General features: G+C 44.9%; 1 protein-coding gene and 1 long non-coding RNA gene across 2 annotated transcripts; one reads left to right on the top strand and one right to left on the bottom strand.

Annotated features, from left to right (window-relative positions):
* Nucleotides 1-12,307: 12,307 nt before the first annotated feature.
* Nucleotides 12,308-14,340, bottom strand: LOC147976869 (uncharacterized). The gene is made up of 2 exons (XM_087519081.1): nucleotides 13,982-14,340; nucleotides 12,308-13,571 (listed from the first exon to the last, which is right to left on the bottom strand). The coding sequence occupies exons 1-2, from the start codon at nucleotides 14,210-14,212 to the stop codon at nucleotides 12,627-12,629; spliced, it is 1,176 nt and encodes a 391-aa protein (XP_087375207.1). The 5' UTR covers nucleotides 14,213-14,340; the 3' UTR covers nucleotides 12,308-12,626.
* Nucleotides 14,341-14,891: 551 nt separating this feature from the next.
* Nucleotides 14,892-15,522, top strand: LOC147976868 (uncharacterized). The gene is made up of 3 exons (XR_015602182.1): nucleotides 14,892-15,186; nucleotides 15,295-15,352; nucleotides 15,440-15,522. It is a non-coding gene; the product is annotated as an uncharacterized LOC147976868 (long non-coding RNA).
* Nucleotides 15,523-16,217: the final 695 nt, after the last annotated feature.

Raw genomic sequence — 16,217 nt, 5'->3', positions numbered from 1 at the left:
ACGACCGCATTAATGAGAATCCCGTAATTAGGGGAACACGATCTCCGCTTCGGCAAGATGTGCCAAGAAACCGCCTCGCATTATGTGTGGAGCTGGTTAAAAGAAACGGTTCGAATAATCACCAGGCCATGACATAACGTCATGCTGCCAAAACAAGCCAGCAAATTAGATCTGAGGAAAAATTATTCTCTCTGCGGTGGGATGTGGAATTTATTTTGCAGGGTCGGACACTATCCTCGTATTCAAGTTCTTCCGTGATGTATTCGGAGAAGGAACCCGCCTTGCAATGCCGAAGACAATACTGCGCGCCGGACTCATCGTCATTGAAGCCTGGTTCAGGGGCTACTGAGGGAGCCCTAGATTAGGGGGTCTCCGGACAGCCGGACTATCTCCATTGGCCAGACTGTTAGACTGTGAAGATACAAGATTGAAGACTTCTTCTCGTGTCCGGATGGGACTCTACTTGGCGTGGAAGGCAAGCTAGGCAATACGTATATGGATATCTCCTCCTTTGTAACCGACCTTGTGTAACCCTAACCCTCTCTGGTGCCTATATAAACCGAAGGGTTTTAGTCCGTAGGACAACAATCACAACATACAATCATACCATAGGGTAGCTTCTAGGGTTTAGCCTCTCCGATCTCGTGGTAGATCTACTCTTGTACTGCCCATATCATCAATATTAATCAAGCAGGACGTAGGGTTTTACCTCCATCAAGAGGGCCCGAACCTGGGTAAAACTTCGTGTCCCCTGCCTCCTGTTACCATCCGGCCTAGACGCACAGTTCGGGACCCCCTACCCGAGATCCGCCGGTTTTGCACCGACACTCCCCCTTGCTCTCCTCCTTCCCTGTTTCTTCATCGTTGTCGAGGTGGTCACCTGGACCTTGTCGGCGGGAGCGAGTCTGGGTACGGTGCCATGAGCTCTTTGTCCAATGCCGAGCCGCCGCTGTCTGCGCCATTTGGGAGGGGCCTTTGTGACGTTCCCCTCACTCCACGCGACGTCTGCCTGATACGTCATGGCCCTTGCACGGTATGTCATCACCGCCGCCTCCTCCTATGCTTGATCCGTCTCTTTCTTCTCCGGGAATGACTACGGGTAGGATTCAATTGCACATGTGTGTTAGGGTATAGGCTCCTTCTCCCTTTTTGCCATGGATTGAGGGGTTTGCATGGTAGGGTTTTAGCCATGGCATTCAAATTAGTGGCAGAGCTACAATATGGTTACATGGGGGGTTTTCACGTGAAATTAGAGGCATGTTGTGGTGAAATCCTAGGGTAAGCCCATATCTTGTTAAATAGGCCAAAATGTTTGCTTTACTATTTGCTTGGTGCCCTTGTGTTGATCATATGGCCTTTTGATTATTAGATGCCCTTGTGTTTGTGAGATGCGCCCAAAATCCATGCTTTTGGACATGAATGATCATATATTTATTTAGTGGAGGTCCAAAAAACCATGCTTTTGGTCCAATAACTTGTCTGCAGTTGTTTGAATTTAGTACTGTCTAAACCTGTCTGAATTTTGTGTGTCTGAACATTGTCGCTTTGCTTTTTTAGGACCCCTAAACAACCACTTCTCTGTTGAGGTCATACATGGTGGCTAATTCCTTTGTGCAGGCAAGCACAGGGGTTACCACAAAGGCCATTTCCATTTGGTTTGATTACTGCGACATAGATAATTGGGAACCTACTATTGTTGGCAGTTCAATGCATAAATGGGGTATGAGTTTGAGGGATAGATTAGGGTATACTAGTGTGTTCCTAGATTGATAGTGTGTAATCATAGATTAAGAGTGATTAAGATAGGGGAAAATACTATGACAGAGAACATGAACGATTGTACTCTTAATGGGACTAAGTTCTTTTAGTTATTTCTTGATCATGATGAGAGCATGACATCATTTTTTTCTCCTATTCTTATTCATTTTGATGATGAAGAACCTCAAGTGGTCAAATTCAGTGGCATTAGAGCAAAGCAGGAGCAAGTGCAAGAAGAGCAGGCAGAGCAATAGCAAGAGGAGCAGGCTGAGCAAGTCAAGTGGAGTAGGCTGAGCAAGATCAAGAGGATGAGGCAGAGCAAGGTCAAATTGAAGATGCACTATCAGACAGTGTGGAAGAGTCCGCGGAGGAGTACATACCCGAACCACCTTAACTAGGAGAGTATGTCCATACATTTCAGTTTCAGTATAGGGGACAAAAATCTGTAGAGTTCTAAACATGGATGTAGCAGATGCAGTTGATGGTGTAGGAATTCATTCTTCATATGAGGATTACAATCCATAGCTTGTTGACTCGGACATTGATCTGCCAGATGGGTATGATGACTTGTTTGACATAAATGTTGAGTATGAGAAAGGTAAAGTAGCCCAAGAAGAACGTGATGATCCTACTGAAGATGGGGACATGTATTTGCCTAATTCTGTTGAAGATTATGTGAAGCTGGATTTCAAATCTTTCAGAGAATAAGACTAGAGTAAACCAAGCTTCCAAGTTGGTCACACCTTTGGTACTATTCAGTTATTGAGGAAAGCTATAAAAGAGTACAGCTGTCAGGAAAGAGTTGACATCAGGTATCCCAGAAATGATAGGAGAAGACTGAAGACCATCTGTGAAGATGGGTGCCCTTGTTCTTTGTGTGCATCATTTGATAGCAAAACCAATTGCTTCATCATCAATAAATACAGCTCACAACATACCTGCATAAAGAAATGGAGTGTTAGGTCATGCACTACTCCCTTTATGGCTCAAAAATATGTTGATTCTTTTAGAGCCGATGAAATCATGAACATGAAGAATTTTTCAAGGGTAGTTCAGAAGGATTGGAACATGACAGCATCAAGGAGCAAACTGAGAAGGGCTGAGAGACTAGTGAAGAAAGTCATTGAAGGAGATGAGTAAGAGTAGTACAATAACATGTGGGATTATGCACAGGAATTCAAAAGATCAAACAGAGGCAGCTCTTTCTATATGGGTGTTAATGATGGCATATTTTGAAGTTGTTATTTCTCTCTATATGCCTACAAAAGGGGTTTCATGCAAGCCCGCGGGCCTGTCATTTGTTTAGATGTCTCCCACTTAAAGACCTAGTATGGAGCTGTTCTGTGTTGTACTATTAGGATGGCTCCCAATGACTGCATTTACCCTCTAGCATTTGTAGTTGTGGAGGTTGAGAACACAGACAAATGGAAATGGTTTGTTTCAAATCTGAAGTGTGACTTGGGAATAATTAACACAGAGCGATGGACTATATTGTCAGACAAATAAAGGGGCTCATCAAGGGAGTGAGACATCACTTTCCCGATGTAGAACACAGAACCGTGTGAGACATATATGGCAAAAATTTCAACAAACACAGAAATGAGATGTACTTTAGTATCAGTTGTGGAAGTGTGCAAGATGCACAGCAACACAACTGTGGGATGCAAGCATGGTGGAAATGAGTCCATCGGCTTAGAAGCCTACACATGGCTTGAGCAACTCCCACCAAACACTAGGGTTAGGGGGTTCCAAAGAGATTTTCCCATGTATGATATCCCTGTGGACAACAACTGTGATGTTTTCAATAAATATATTCTTGAAGCCGGGGAGTTGCATCTCAGGTCAATGATTGACAAGATCAAAAACCACCTCATGGTTAGATTCTACAAGAAAAGAAAAGAGGTAGAAACATGGCCTGGCTCTATAGGCAAGAAGCACAACAACACAATTATGGAAGTGGCCTCACAGGCAAAACGCGTCACACCCGTCCTCATTGATGTGCCCGCCATGGTGCATGACGAGTTTGAGCCTGCCATCCCTCTGCCCGTAAAGGAGCCCATCATCATCTTTAACGACGAGTCCGACAAGGTTCAGATCATTCTGAAGAACCCCATTGCTCCGACAGCTACTCCGGTAGCTGATGCGGTCCAAGTGAAAGAAGAGGTTTTACCTATGGAAGAAGTTGTGGTCATCAAGAAGGTGAAGAAGGAGCCTACTACGTGCCTGATGATACTGAAGGACTAAAGAAGAAGGGTTGGTCAATGCAGAGGAAGTGGTTGCAGTAAGCTATGAAGTCAACATATAAGTTAGTAAGTAATGCGGTTAGGTATGTTGTATATATTCTGCCTATAACTTATTGTAGTCTAATGATCTGAAGATGTTTATGTATGCTTTATAAGTCAACATATAAGTTAAGTTAGCTTGGTTTGAAAACATGCAAATTATGCATGAACTAAGATGTTTACCAGTAGATGTCTATGTTATATAATGCTATCTATGATGTTTATAGTTTATGTTCACTTAAATTAAGTTATCTGTACTATACTGTTTATTGCCAAAAGAAGAACTAGCCAAAAGAGCCATATACCAAAAGAAGAATTATGCACTACTTTCCAAAAATAGCAACTACCAAGAATGCAACATATCCAAAAAATTACCAAATTGACTGAACTTTTTCAGTTAAACTGTCTGAATTTAGCTACAATAAAATTAATTATACCTAAAATGGCTGAATTGACTTAACTTTATGTACGGTTTGCATTTTCTAATTTGCAAATTGCCAAATTGACTGAACTTTTTTAGTTGAATTGACTGAATTTGGGTACAATTAAATTGACCGTACCTAAATTGACTTAATTGACTAAACTTTCTAAGCTGTTGGCATTTTCTGAACTTGCAAATTACCAAACTGATTGAATTTTTTCAGTTAAATTGACTGAATTTAGGTACAGTTAAATTGATTAAACTGACTTAATGGACTATACTTTTTGAATTTAGGCACACAAATGTCAACACCAACAACATAATTAATCAGCACTACAAATTCATTTCACAAGTCTATCAAATTAAGTGCTGCAAATTCTCACAGCATTACAACAATTACAACGATATAGCATCACTCAAATTCATCCAGGATCCCCTTAAACTTCCTATCTTGTCCTTAGTGTCCTGCTTCTATTTGAATAGATAAGCAATTGTGTACTCAAGCTTCCTTTTCTCTTGCTTTAACTCATTCCTCTCTTCCATCAAACTGTCCCTTTTGCATCATCTGGTCCCTCTCTTTCTCTCTCTTATCCCTCAATACTTGATGGATATTTGTGGCTGATTTGTTAGCCATATTCTTCTTCTCAAGCTCTTGCTTTAGGTCATGCAGAGAAAGTTGTGTGTTTCCTAATTGGGCCATTGCATGCTCCTTGTCAGCCACCAGCTTAGCAAAATCAAGTTTATAAGGTCTAAGCTCAGTTTCCATCTTTTTCTTCTCTCCTAGAATCTTAAAGTTTTCTTCACCATTCACTACATTTTGTCCAAGCCTCTGTTTCTTCTCCTCATCATACATGCTTGAGATCCTAGCTATACTCATATTCAAAGGGGCAGACCACTCAGGGTTAACCCACTCCATATGGCTGCATTTAAGTCCTTCCTATCAAGGAAGGAGAGTACAGATCAACCAAAAATGGAAACAATATTCATGTAACCAATCTGAATTTAAGAATACCACAATACTCCCTCTGTACCGATGCATTAGGCACATTATGAAAACCAAATAGTCCCAAAACACTTAGGCACATTGCATTAACTTCCACCCCATTTCTTGTTTCTTCACATGAATAAAGGAATCAATCAATAAGAGATGTGATACGTATATTCTTTCAATGAATTGAGACTACCTAGCAAGGCAAGAAGTTGTCAATTCATTGCATGCAATGGTATTAGTTAGCAAATAAACATTGAGCTCTCTCATTCTCCCCACCGCCTTAGTCATGGTGCACAACCTATGATGACTAATGCACCGGTACGGAGTGAGTACAAAGAATAATGTTAGAACTTTCTAAATTGACTTAATTGCCTTAACTCTTTGAACTGTTGGCATTTTACGAACTTGCAAATTACCAAATTGACTGAACTTTTTCAGTTAAATTAACTAAAATTTTTTAGTTAAATTATGCCTGCAATTTATAAATTACAAATTGTGTCTGAAATAAAATTTATCAAATGAATTAAAGCAAACAATGATAGCACTAACAACATACTTAATATATCAAATTACACTTAAATACTATATAGAGAACATATATTGTAGTGTACTAGAATTACACTTAAAATGGGACATAAATGTCAAATACTCAAGAAGAACTAAAATGACAATTTTTTACTAACCTTGTGTGCACAAGCTAGGAACCTCCTACCACTATCAACTAATTCAAATGCCACGAGCCTCTCACAAACAGATCGATGCTCACATCTAGCAGGAACATTTGTAGCTAGGCCTCTCCATTCCTTGAAGAATTGGTAGCTAGTGGCTAAAAGAAAAGAAAAATACCTTCAATTGAGATCTAACTAAAATCCCCCCTTTCCCCCAAAACCCTAGTTGTGTGAGATAACTCCAGGATAGAGACTAACCTGGCTGGCCACAGAGTCATCGTCAGCCGAGCTGGAAAGATCATCCCCACAAAACCATCGATGTGGTGCTGGAAGAGGAACACAGGATGAAGATGAAGTAGGGAACATGGCAAGAAGAGGAAGAAGTGGATTTGGTGGTGGACAAGAGGAGGAAGCAGAAGGGCGTCAAAGAAAAAAGTGGGGACCAAAACATCACGTAGACTGCAAGTTGTTGGGTGGTAGGGTGTTGATTCCCTACAAGTTCCTGGGTGCTGATTTACCTCTTTAGGAATGGTTGTTTAGTTTATTTTTAGTTATCTAAACAACCCTTTTTAGTTCAGTTAAGTGAAGTTCAGTGTAGTTATCTAAAGCTTTTTCAGTTTAGTTAAGCTCAATGGTTAACAAATAAGTTTGTGTAGTTTTTTTAGTGCACTTATGTTCAGTGGTCCAGTCAAACTTTAGTTCTCCAATTTCTAATGTTTTTTGCGTTCCCGCTTCAATTTCCAAAGGCATCCACTTCCTACTCGCATTCGCTCTTGGCAGCCATATAACCACTCCACCACCATGCACTGCCTACTCACATTCTCTCCCCTTCATCCAAAAGCTACCAACACAAGGCGAGCTCGTTGGAGATGGTTGGAGATGGTGCCTTACGTCAGCGATGACATGCTCATGAACTTTGTGTGTGTCGGGGGGGGGGGGGGGAGGGGGCGATGTACGGAAGCTTGCAAGGCTTCGCAATATTCGCTCTTGGTTCGAGAACACGGTGGAGATGAAGATGGAGGCGCGGGCTGTGGTGGATTCAATCACAGAGGACTAAGATGCATGCGAGGTTGTTTTCGGTCGACGACATGCCTAAGCATGTGCTGGAGATTATCCTCTGGGCCATGGATGAGGTGGACTCGGCGGGCAAGGTGGTAGTACTAAAGTGGGACTGCTTCAAGTCTATGATGAATACCCTGCTTGCCCAGGTGTCAGTGGTCTCGGTGCTAACGGCTGCAGGGGCATGGTTCGTGCCCACCATCATTGACCGAGTAGTCAGGCCGAGGAGGACGGCGGCGCGCGCAACACCTGGACGCGACGGCCCTGCGGTGCCTCCCCGTCGCTCCCCTTGCTTCTTGCTGACGTTGGACCACTGTTGCTCTAAGCGCGTGAAGGCTCTGCATGCTTCCTGGGGGAACTGAAGATGCAATTTCTCTGAAGATTCAATTTCTCTGAAGATGAAGTTTCTCTAAACTTTCTGGTTTCAAAAGTTCTCTGAAACTGTTTTGTCTTCTACAGGCAATTATCTGAAGCTACAATTCTCTAAATTTCTTAAGTTATGTTATATGGACTCCTTGGGTTAAATTAAGTTAGGGTTAAGTAAGTTTATGGATGTTATTGAGTTATATTATGCTACCTTAAGTTAGGTGAACTGCTAAAGTTATGTTATCTGCCTTATTTTATATGATTATGCATGTGCACCGCTTAAGTTTGTCAGTCGTTATGTTTGTCTCATCTGCATCATCCAGATTTGGAGCATTGCTACTTCTAGACTAGGAACAAGCAATGGTTGGCTATGTCCATTTCTGTCCAAATAAGGAAGTACCAAAACAAGATTGCTATGTATTGAAGATACTTAAAGTGAACAGTATATAAGATAGATTGTTCTTCTGAAGACAAGATCAATCTATGGTCCGGAGGTAATAATTTCAAAGGAGAAAAAAATGGAAGAATAAACATTGATACTACAGTCTCCATTTAACTTGATTGATCATCCATTACAGCCATAAAAATAAAGCCAATACAACCATACAAACTAGAGTAGCTATGCCACTTGATCATCCAGCTAAATCAAAACAAAACCATTACAACCATACCAAACAAAGGCTTTTGGTATGATCAATTAAGAACTACTCACCTAAGACAACTATTCATCTATCACCACTTCAATTCTTCATAATAAATATGAAACACAACAAACAGAGCACCATAACAAGCCATCACCAGCTTCAGCACCAGTAGGATCTCTCTACCTAATCAAAGAAGCATAGAAACTTGCTGCTTGGTAGCAAAGTTCTTCTTACTATGGCTACCAAAATTAACTCTGCCTGCAATGCCTCTTCCAGCTATGCTTCTTCCTGCCATTGATTCAGTCCTCTTCCTCTCAAGCTCTTCCCTTCTGTCCTCTACTACACCTATTGCATCAATAGCAGCACCATCAAGAAGAACCCTAGTTGCAATGAGATGCTCCACATACTCTAGTTCCCAGCGCCAAAAATCATAGGTGGTGTACAAAAACTTTACATCTTTACTTCACTAGAATAGATAAATCATCCATAGCAAGGCCATCTCTTGTTAAATAGGCCAAAATTAAACTACTGAACAATTAAGCAGGGCATGATTCATAGCAAGCAGTAGCTAGAACAATTTGTGCTTGAGACTATACTAGGCATCATCATCAACAACTGAGCAAACAAATTAAGTAGGGCAAACAAATCAAGCAGGGCATGAATCTGGACACACTTGCAAGCCAAGCAGATTGACACACTTATAGAGTGCTTGCCGCACTTGTAGAACACCCAAGCCATCGTGCTCATACGTGCTGGAGCAGTAGAATTTCACGGCGTCGCCACAACTGGGGCAATCGATGAAAGGCACAACAACTAAGTGGCCACTGAGTCTAGAGCGAATGGAGCTCTAAGAAGACAAGAGGAGGATGCGGCCGACGACATGAGAGGCTGGAGGTGGCGGCAATCATTTTTGCAGCCGGCGGCGGCAGTGGCTACCGGCGGCGATTTTGGTAACTATGTTGGAGAGAGCGATGGAGAAGAGGGGTTGAGTCTGACCAGGTGCGGGCGCGGTCTGGTCCGACCAGGCGTGGTTCTGGTTCGACCAGATGAGGGGCTAGGTTTTTAGTTTTGTCGATTTTACTGGCGCCAAATCAGCACATACGTACACAAAATCTTATTTGGGCCATAGGTGAACCCCTTTGACAAGTTTAGGGTTCGTATTTCAGGTATTTTTGAAGTAAATAGAGATACTAAAGTGAGTTCCAGCACAAGTTTATGGACCATGGGTGAATTTTCTCTTTTAAAAGTCGGACCGACCACTAAACCGATCCGATGAGCCAGCGGTTCCGGTCTCCTTCGGTTCAATCCCGGTTTGGTAGGCACAATTATTTTAACAAAATATAAAGGTTTTTTTGCTGGAAGACAAAATATAAAGGTTAAGTGGGAGAGTTTCTTTCTTTTGTACAACAACTAACCATAGCTCAGTTGAGTCATTGGGCTACCGAGTCAGCCGGTTCTGTTTTTTCTCGTACAACAAGGGGTGATGGTTACTGCTCTGCTGTGTTGGTCCTATGAGGTCTTAGCATGATGAGTTCTCAACTAGCTAGTACAAGGTAAGAAGGGGCGATGATGGCGGCATGCTTTCAGCTCGCTCCAGTGTTTGTAGTCATAGTTAGGTGGTCCATGCATGGATCTGGTTGTAATTTGTGTTATCTCTTCTATTCTTTGTACTATCATAATTGATTATGAATAAACCAGAAGTTTCTCCCATAGAAAGAAAGTACTCACTCCCTCTGTTTGAGCAACAAGTAATTCCAGACGGAGAGAGTATCTGTTCCGTTGTTCTTAATAAAGATGTATTAAGAGTGATGCAAACATTGTGAATTCAATGCCTTTATGTGCACGCACGCTAAGCGCAACAAAGCTATTGGGTTCATTGACTATTTCTCAACTCCTATAAAAACCTGAGTTGGTGATAATGATGTGTCTGCCATCTTTCACCAATAGCTGTCGGATTTAGATCTGATGCATACAAAGCAAACCGCTTCAGTTTCGCAAAAAGATGCCTGCACTTGTTTTCATATTTACAAACAACTCCTTGTCTCTCACAATCAACCTTATCTCTTCCTCGTCAAATCCAGAAGGCCATGGAACAATCTGGTGTGATGACCGCTACCAGCGTCGTCAACCCCCAATCTCGGTGTTCCGTGCAATGCATGGGCATCTTATTAGTTTTCAAAGAATTAGCAGAAGCTCTAGCGGCACAGTTCAAAAAAGGTATAAGCTAGCTTCACTGACAATTTAATTGCATCCTTCCCGTTCCATCCGGGGCCAGCAATCATCCATCAACCGTTGAGAGAACGAGTATATATGCAGGTAATCGGTATGCATGTATTGTAGATTTGTGTCACATCAGGCACCCATATGGCTGCACTGAATTAGCGGAGCGTCTGCAATGGAATCACCGGCAACAAAACAGTGGCTGCATCTCGCCATTACGATTAGACGACACCTTTTAAGAAATTACTTCAGTTCGATCTAACGGACGGCACACACAGCTAAAACAGTACAGTACACACACAAAAAAGATGCTACGAGCTCCAGTCAAAAAAGAAAAAGATGCTACAAGCAGTTTGTACACTGCAACTCAGCACCAAAACTGGAGCAGACTAAGATGAGCTAACTAACTAAATTACCACGGAGACTCAGGCACTACGACATCATCAGTGACTTGAGCGACCTCGCTTTCACAGGCTTCCTCCACCTCTTCTTGAACGTGCCCTTGCTCTTGGTGCCGCGGGGTTGTTCGCCATTGCAGCCCAACACTTCGTCATTGCTGCTCTCCTCGTCCCAGCCTGCAATCCCAGTGGTGTCGTCGTTGCCCGTAGCCTTCTCGGCCACACGTACTGATGCCGCTGCTTCTTGATGGCTTGAGTCATCAGCTTCCTGATCTGCACTAATATTAAGTTGAATTTCGGACTGTGCCTCCTCTTTTGGTGGTTTAGCAGGCAGTGGAAGTTCCGGCACGCCATCACCACTGCTCTCCTTATCACAGCCCGCCATCCTAGCGGTGCCAGGCTCGTCGACGATGTGTGCTGTTGGCGTGAGTGGCAATGTATAGTTGTACCGAGTGTAGCACTCCTATATGGCTACAGAGAGGACAATCTTGCATTGAGGAACTTCTACATCTCAACTGCAACCCTATAATTTTGGAATAAAACTTCTTTTATCCTAAAAAAAAAGTTTTGGAAGCTACTAGATTTTTCTGTACAGACGCCTATGGCATTACTTTTCAAGCATGGTACAAAGTCTCAGTTTCCGCTTCTTTCCTCCTTGACGAGAAAGACCTTAGGCTTTCCTTCTCCTCCTGTCGGTGCCACCGGCAGTCCACCCCAACTCCGATGGCCTTTGGGCCATGGAGGTGTGGAGGACCTCGGCTCCACACTCGCAGACCCTACTCTTGTTCTTGTCAGGTTCAGCATCCCGATGGTGCGTCTAGCGTCTTTAGGACTCAGAGGGCATATGGAGGTGTGTCTCCGTCGGATCTCGTGGGATTCGTAGGTGCTGGTCTTTGGTGGATCTGTTTGGATCTAATCATTGTTTGGTTGTTTACAAGTTTGTTCCTTTTGATCTACGACTTTCTTCATCAACGATGGTTGCTGCTCTGATGTACTAGTCCTATGAGGTCTTAGCATGATGACTTCCCCACTAGCTACTACAACAAGGTTTGCCCGACTCTAGTAAGAAGGGGCGATGATGATGGCACGCCTTCAGCTCACACCAGTGCGTGTAGTGGTCGCTGGGTGGTCCATGAACCCAATTATAATTTTTATTACCTCCTATGTTCTTTGTAGATTATGAATAAATCAAAAGTTTCTTCCATAAAAAGAAAATACTCCCTCCATCCATTTGAGCGACAAATAATTTCAGACGAAGGGAGTATCAGTTTCCGTTCTTCTTAATAGAGCTGTATTAAGAGTGAAGAAAACATTGTGAATTCAATGCCTTTACGTGTACGTACGCTAAGCGCAACAAAGTTATTGGGTTCGTTGACTATTTACTCAAAGAATTAACAGAAGCTCTGGCGCCACAATTCAAAAAAGGTATAAGCTACCTGCATTGACAGTTTAATTGCGTTATTCCCGTTCCATCCAGAACTAGCAATCATCCATCAACCGTTGAGAGATCAAGTATATATGCAGATAATCTGTATGAATGTATTGTAGATTTGCATCATATGGCTGCACTGAATTAGGGGAGCGTTTCCAATGGAATCACCCGCAACAAAACAGTGGCTGCATCTCGCCATAACGATTAAACGGCACCTTTTAAGAAATTAATTCAGATCGATCTAACGGCCAGCACACACACAGCTAAAACAGTACAGTACACACACAAAAAAGATGCTACAAGCAGTTTGTACACTGCAACTCAGCACCAAAACTGGAGCAGACTAAGCTGAGCTAACTAGACTAAATTACCACGGAGAGTCAGGCACTACGACATCATCAGAGATTTGAGCGACCGGGCTTTCACAGGCTTCCTCCACCTCTTCTTGAACGGGCCCTTCCTCTTGGTGCCGCGGGGTTGTTCGCCATTGCAGCCAAGCGCTTCCTCATCGCTGCTCTCCTCGTCCCAGCCTGCAATCCCAGTGGTGCCGTCGTTGCCCGTAGGCTTGTTGACTACACTTACTGATGCCGCTGCTTCTTGATGGTTTGAGTCATCAGCTTGTTCCTGACCTGCACTAAAATTAAGTTGCATTTCGGACTGTGCCTCCTCTTTTGGTTGTTTAGCAAGCAGTGGAAGCTCCTGCACGCCATCATCACTGCTCTCCTTGTCACAGCCCACCATCCTAGCGGTGCCAGGCTCGTCGACGACGTGTGCTGATGGCGGGAGCACTGATTGATGGTCTGATTCATTCACTTGTACCTGACAAGCACTAAAATTAAGTTGCATTTCAGATGGTGCCTCCTCTTTCAGAGATTCAGCAGGCAGAATAGGTTCTGGCACGCTGTCGCTGCATGACGTGCGGCGCTTCTTGGTGCCGGGGCCGAACCCCGCATAGTAGTAGAACCCCTCGCCCAGGTCGATGTCGGGCCTCTGTCTACGTGGCTTGTCGCTGACGGGGGGCTTCTGGTCCAAGTGGTACGGGCAGTAGGAGTTGGGCTCACTCGCGGGCCGCTGGCAGCACCACCTCTTGCCGTCATTCTTCCGGCACCTCCACACTCCTTTCTGCACTTTGAACCCCTTATTTGGCTTCGGCTTCCTCTCCATCTTTTCCACAGCTTTGTGCAGTTTCAAGATGACCCCGTCAACCATATCTACGGTCAAGTCTTCCTCCTCCTTGATGGAGCCAGTAGGCATGGTAATGCTTGATGGGAAGAGCCAGCTACCTCGCCAGGAAACACTCATGAAGCAAGTCTCCACGAAGAGCTTCTCCACCTGAATGAGATGGTAATTCGGAAAATAAACGTTAAAGAACGAAAAGAGCTAGCTGCTACTGCTACTGATATTGCTGAACTGAAATGGGGGGCGGGTTGGTAGGGCTCACGACCGACAGATGAACTTGCAGCCCGATTAGCCGCCGCGCCGCCGCCAGACGATCACAGATTACCGCGAGGGAGCTAACTGACGCGCCCTACGGCTAGACCTCGACCCCGCACCACGCGGGTTGGGGGAGCGGAACCCTAGCGACATGGTCCAGACCCCGAATGGTAACCTCCGCAGAGGCGAGCTAGGTAGCGAGGCGGGCATGCTAGCTGCTACAGGGCGTCACGGGAATGCTACAAAGCTGCGGCCAGGCGGGAGAGCACGGGGCAAGGAGCGAGGGGGTCGGGTGGTGAGGAAATTACCTGGGGATCCGAGAGGTCGAGCTGCGCCATGAGGTCCCATGGCGACCGGCTGAGCTCGCAGCAGGGCTCCCCGCCGGAGGAAGTCTTCGGCCCCACGAACCCGGCGCCGGATTCGTGGGCTGGGGCTGGGGCTGGCGGCGGGGGCGGGGGCGGCTCGATTCGGGGCGGCTCCGTGCAGGAGCCCGAGACGGCGGAGCCAAGCAGGCGGGAGGCGGACCTGCGGATCCGCATGGCGGCCGGGGAGGGGCGGGGCGCGAGGGGAGCTCGGGATCTGGAAGGATAGCGAGCAAGGTAGGGTTTGAGATTTGTGTGAGAGGCAGCAGCAGGATGTCGATACGAGAGGAGGCCGCTGGAGAGGACGAAGGCTTTAGTGTCACTGTGTGAGTTCGAGCAGGGGCCCACTCGTCAGTCAAGCAGTCGTGAGTCAAGCAGCCGATTGTTCACGTAATGAGGCTTTGTACAATAGGAGGTGTTTAGAAGAGGTGCTTAAAGAAATAAATCAAGATTTTTTAAGCACTGATGCTTATTTGTACAGGCTAGCGTCTACCCTGTACAAATAAGCACTGATGCTTTAGAAAAATCCGGTTTATTTTTCTAAACATCCCTCTAAGCATCTTCCATTGTATAAGGCCTCACTAGTAGAAAAGAGGACAACAGTCCAGGCCGGGTCAGCCCATTAGTCTCGGTTCAGTCTAGAACCGGGACCCATGAGAGTATTGGACCCGGTTCGTGAGCCCAGGGGGCCGGCCGGGCCACGTGGGCCATTGGTCTCGGTTCGTCTGGACCTTTTGGTTCCGGTTGGTGGGACGAACCGGGACCAATGGCCTCGCTCCTGGCCCACCATCATTGGTCCCGGTTGGTGGCATGAACCGGGACTAAAGGCTCCCCTTTAGTCCCGGTTCATGCCACCAACCGGGACCAATGATGTGCCTATATATACCCCCTCGCGTAAGAGCAGAGCACACTGCTCTGTTTTTTTCTGGCCGAGGGGGAGAGGGCTTGGTGGTGCTCTAGCTCATCTCCTATGCACACAAGGTGTTCGATGGAATGCCCGAGCCACACTACTTAAGCTTTCTCCTCTCCAAGCTCGATCTTCAAACTCCATTTTCCTCAATATTTGTCTAGGTTTAGCGGTCCGTCACGCCCCGTCCCCGTCTTCACCGTCGTCGATCACCCGCGCCGAGCTCATCGCCGGCACCACCGTGGTGAGCCTCTTGTTCTTATCTTCTTTTTGAAAGGAAAAAATATTCTTACTTGTATGTTACATAGATACTTGTATTATTTTCTTACTTTTATTATTGCATCTTATATAGTGCGATGGTTTTGGTATCCGCCCCCGTCGGCCCTCGTCCTGTCTATGATTCGGATGTGGTATATATATTATCTTTATATCTATTGGTTCATTTATTGTTTATAAAAATTATGCCGACCAACGTGACATAGATTTTATTTATGTAGGATGTATGTGAATCGGAAATTCCAACCGACCCTATTGTCGAGAGGTTAAATTTAGTTGAAAAAGAAAACAATTTGTTGAAGGAAAAAATAAAAAAATTGAGGAGGAGAAGATGATATTGGAGTTGCATGTTGCGGATGTCGTCGATGATCACAAGATCAAGATGGACGCAATGCGCTTGAAGATTAGAAAGATTAGAAAATATGCCATTCATACCGAGGCTTGGTATCATTATGCCGTTGGATCAATTGTTACCTTGGTTGCGATTATGATCACATTTGTTTTCGCATTGAAATGTTTTACATAGTTTCAATGTATGGTTTAATTAATTAGTGTTGGGGAACGTGGTAATTTCAAAAAAATTCCTACGCACACGCAAGATCATGGTGATGCACAGCAACAAGAGGGGAGAGTGTTGTCTACGTACCCTCGTAGACCGGAAGCGGAAGCGTTATAACAACGCGGTTGATGTAGTCGTACGTCTTCACGGCCCGGCCGATCAAGCACCGAAACTATGGCACCTCCGAGTTTTTGCACACGTTTAGCTCGATGACGATCCCCGGACTCCGATCCAGCAAAGTGTCGGGGATGAGTTCCGGCAGCACGACGGCGTGGTGACGATCTTGATGTTCTACCGTCGCAGGGCTTCGCCTAAGCACCGCTATAATATTATCAAGGATTATGGTGGAGGGGGGCACCGCACACGGCTAAGAGATCAATGATCAATTGTTGTGTCTCTGGGGTGCCCCCCTGCCCCCGTATATAAAGGAGTGGAGGAGG

Source organism: Triticum urartu, chromosome 4A (assembly GCF_056163025.1).
Source record: "Triticum urartu cultivar PI428250 chromosome 4A, HENAU_Tu73, whole genome shotgun sequence".
NCBI classification, from domain to species: Eukaryota; Viridiplantae; Streptophyta; class Magnoliopsida; order Poales; family Poaceae; genus Triticum; species Triticum urartu.
The sequence above is the reverse complement of the archived record's forward strand: the minus strand, read 5'-3'. Positions and strand labels throughout refer to the sequence as shown.

Excerpts from the sequence above, each read along its gene's own strand:
- LOC147976869 (XM_087519081.1), bottom strand. The coding sequence starts at position 14,212 with ATGCGGATCCGCAGGTCCGCCTCCCGCCTGCTTGGCTCCGCCGTCTCG. Across the intron at positions 13,572-13,981 it reads TCGACCTCTCGGATCCCCAG|GTGGAGAAGCTCTTCGTGGA; the intron begins GTAATTTCCTCA and ends CATCTCATTCAG.